Source organism: Pinus tabuliformis, chromosome 1_1, assembly GCF_031772625.1.
Source record: "Pinus tabuliformis cultivar Carrire ecotype Pingquan chromosome 1_1, CPIR1, whole genome shotgun sequence".
NCBI lineage: Eukaryota > Viridiplantae > Streptophyta > Pinopsida > Pinales > Pinaceae > Pinus > Pinus tabuliformis.
In genome coordinates, this window is record NC_142297.1 from 257,633,929 (window position 1) to 257,637,507 (window position 3,579).

The 3,579-nt window shown below is 32.9% G+C and overlaps 1 protein-coding gene across 1 annotated transcript; it reads right to left on the minus strand.

Annotated features, from left to right (window-relative positions):
• Nucleotides 1-762: 762 nt before the first annotated feature.
• LOC149212512 (putative aldo-keto reductase 2) lies at nucleotides 763-2,774 on the minus strand. The gene is made up of 5 exons (XM_089390621.1): nucleotides 2,458-2,774; nucleotides 2,084-2,281; nucleotides 1,778-1,950; nucleotides 1,582-1,684; nucleotides 763-1,424 (listed from the first exon to the last, which is right to left on the minus strand). Exons 1-5 carry the CDS (start codon nucleotides 2,677-2,679, stop codon nucleotides 1,077-1,079), a joined length of 1,044 nt encoding a protein of 347 aa, XP_089246747.1. The 5' UTR covers nucleotides 2,680-2,774; the 3' UTR covers nucleotides 763-1,076.
• Between the last annotated feature and the right edge of the window lie 805 nt (nucleotides 2,775-3,579).

Consider the following 3,579-nt stretch of genomic DNA (forward strand, 5'->3'; position numbering starts at 1 on the left):
ATATGCTACACCGTGTAAATTTTAGTTTCTAATAATAATAGTATTCACCCAAAAAAGATCAATCTTTTTATTGTTTTTTTGCAAAAATAATTATTCATTGTAAAAGGATTTGTCTAAAAAATTTATTTATTAATAACATCATTAGTTTCTTAACCTTTAAATATCCCTTTTCATATGATGCACAATCTAAAAAAATCAACATACATATTATAAACGAAAAATATATATATAAAAAATAAAAATTATTCAACTATTTTTCCAACTACCAAAAAATACAATTTATTTGGAAAAATGACAATTTATTTAAAAATAAATTAAAAATTAATGAGACCAAAAATTATCAATACTAACTTAACATCATCTCACCCATAATTAACTATGAAACACCTCATAAATTTATCGACAACATCAATTAATGATAAATTATCTTTTATATATCAACTAGACCTATCTTATCTATCACACATTTTAATCCCATCTTAATTAACTAGGAAACACCTCATAAATCTATCAACAACATCAATTAATGATAAATTATCTTTTATATATCAACTAGACTTATCTTATCTATCACACATTTTAATCCCATCTTAATAACTAAATTATTTGATAATAAAATTAAAGAAAACATACCCATCCAATCTTATACTCTACATCTTATTTTCAAAATAAAAATATTTTATCAAATATCAATTCTCAATCTTACCCCTCCATCTTTTTTTTCATAATGAAAAAGTCTATTAACATAATAAGTACCAAAACTTACAAGAAACTCCTTTCCATTGTGTTTACTACCAATACTTGCAAGAAATGTTTGTACATTATGTCTAATACCAATATTGACGAGAAGCTTGTTTCCATGATGTCTCCATCGAAATCAATATTGTAACCCATACTTATTTATTAAATAAATGGGACAAAAGCCCTTAAATAAATGGGACAACGTCGCTATTATATGAATGGGATAGTACGCTTACAATACACTCAACTTCTTAAGATATCCGAGCATATACCATTTAAAACAGACAGGAAAATGACGATTTCGCTTTGTTCGCAGAAAACAATGTTAAAAATTATCAGACGGCATCCTTCCATGAAGAGAAAGGAGGTGTTTCTGAGTTCATCCACGTGAAATCCTGGTGATCATCAGCAACTCGATTTCCTGAGAATCCATAATTGGATAATATATTTTCTATTTCCTTCATCTCATCAGGTGTGATCTTCACAGAAAGAGCACCAATATTTTCTTCTAAATTCTTCACTTTGGTGGTTCCAGGAATGGGCGAAATATCATTTCCCTGATGAAAAATCCAAGCAAGTGAAAGTTGACCCGGAGAACATCCCTTGCTGGAAGCTATTTCAGCTATCTTTGCAAAAGTCACCTTATTCTTTTCAAGATTCTCTTCTGTAAGCCTTGGCATTGTCTGTACAAAACATTAATACTTAGTAAAATTGTAAAAAACCTTCGACAAAACAATAAAATGCAGAAATTTATCAATGCATTATAAGATAGTTTTTCCTACATTATTAATATATATTTTTTTAATACCAAATTTAAAATATACAGAAGCACAAGTATACCTTTCTAAAGTCATCATTGGTTAAATTTTCAACTGACTTTGCTCCAGAAGTAAAGAAACCCCGCCCGAGAGGGCTGTATGGCACAATTCCAATACCAAGTTCCCTGCAATTAGAATTTTAATATGTATGTTACTGATTCATATTACAATGCTGGTAACAATATGGCAAATCCTAACATGACCACGCCTGATAATACCTGCAGGTGGGAATAATTTCGTCTTCTACATCCCTACTCCACAAAGACCACTCTAACTGAACTGCTGTTATAGGATGAACAGCATGAGCCCTTCTAATTGTCGATGGGGACGCCTCCGAAAGTCCGATGTACTTTATTTTCCCTTCTTCTACTAATTTCTTCAGCTCTCCAATCTGTCACATATGCATAGACAAAGCAATACATCCAACTATTTTTAAGTAAATGAAATAGTAAAGTAGAAATACTATTGCAACATACATGCATCATTCTAAGAACTAAACCGAGGCCTATTGCAGCAGTACATACCGTAACTTCAATGGGGACTTTAGTGTCAATACGATGTTGGTAATAAAGATCAATGCAATCCACTTCAAGTCGCTTCAAGCTTGCTTCGCAGCAGGCACGAACATATGCAGGGTCTCCTCGAATCTTGAATATTCCATCGACCAAACCGGCTCCAAACTTTGTGGCTAATTGGACTTTCTCTCTAATTCCTTTAATGGCCTGCAAACCGTTATATTACAGTATATTACAAATTGCATATGAAAACTGGTAATAGTAATTATAAGGTGTTTACTGGTTTGGTTTTGGATATAAAGTGATTAAACATAGCCATGATATAGCCCAAAAAAATAATAACAATTACAAGGTAAAAAGAGAACCACATGCACCAGCATTACCTTTCCAACGAGGATTTCGTTGGTGAAAGGGCCATAAACGTCCGAAGTGTCCAGGAAAGTAACACCTCTGGAAACGGCATGTCGGATAAGAGATATCATTTCTTGCTCGGGCTTTGGAGGGCCATAGAACGCCGACATGCCCATGCAGCCTAACCCCTGTGCTGATACTTCTAATCCTTGTGACCCCAAACTTAACCTGCCCACTGATGGTAATCCCGCCATTGCTCCGCTCTCTGCGCAGCACTCAATCAATCGATCCGGTAATATAGTACTGCTTCTTCTCGTTGGTCCTTAGCCTCGTAGATGTAGATGGAGGCAGGAGAGTTCATCAATATATAGAGTTGTGTATGTGGGGTAATAATAATTCATTTGTAATCAGTCCGTCACGGCGTTCGTCATCTGACAGTGGTCTAAAGTTGAACGGACCAACTTCAATTCATCACGGCTTTCAATCCATCTGGTCTAACATCAATTGGTTTTTGCGGAGTGAATGCAGGATCAATCGTCATGGCGTTCGTCATCCGGCGAAGTGTGCATGAAGCATCATTAAATTAACATGGGGTTCGTCATGAAGCATCACTCATTAGGTTTTCAAGTCACTCATCTTATAATATTTTTGGACATTGGTAGTATAAATTGATATAGGCGGATATCTTATATGGACATGTAGACGATTACATTTTCTAATATAATTGGTATAAGAAAATAGACTTATATTAACTACATAATTTTTTAAGAAAATAGACTTATATTAACTATATTAATAATTTTATGTATATTTTTTTAAACACAAATTATTTATGATTATTAATAATTATATAAATAATGATAACCATATTCTTATATATTTTTATATGATTATTATACTAATATTATAATAATAATATTAACTCATAATAACATTAGTAATATTAATTATTAATAATAATAACTCATAATAATATTAGATTATCATTATATTATTATAATAATATAATAATAATCCCGATCAGGATGCGAGTCGACAGCTTGGAGCACATGGCTGTAGGTATGTTGGATACCCATGCACTTAATACTGCCGCCCCCCACATGCTCGAGGTGGGGGTTGTATTGTCCTTCGACATGATGGCAAGCTGGGAAGTG

Coding starts and splice junctions, on each gene's coding strand:
- LOC149212512 (XM_089390621.1), bottom strand. CDS start 2,679: ATGGCGGGATTACCATCAGTGGGCAGGTTAAGTTTGGGGTCACAAGGA. Junction 2,282..2,457: donor ACGAAATCCTCGTTGGAAAG/GTAATGCTGGTG, acceptor AACGGTTTGCAG/GCCATTAAAGGAATTAGAGA. Junction 1,951..2,083: donor AAGTCCCCATTGAAGTTACG/GTATGTACTGCT, acceptor CATATGTGACAG/ATTGGAGAGCTGAAGAAATT.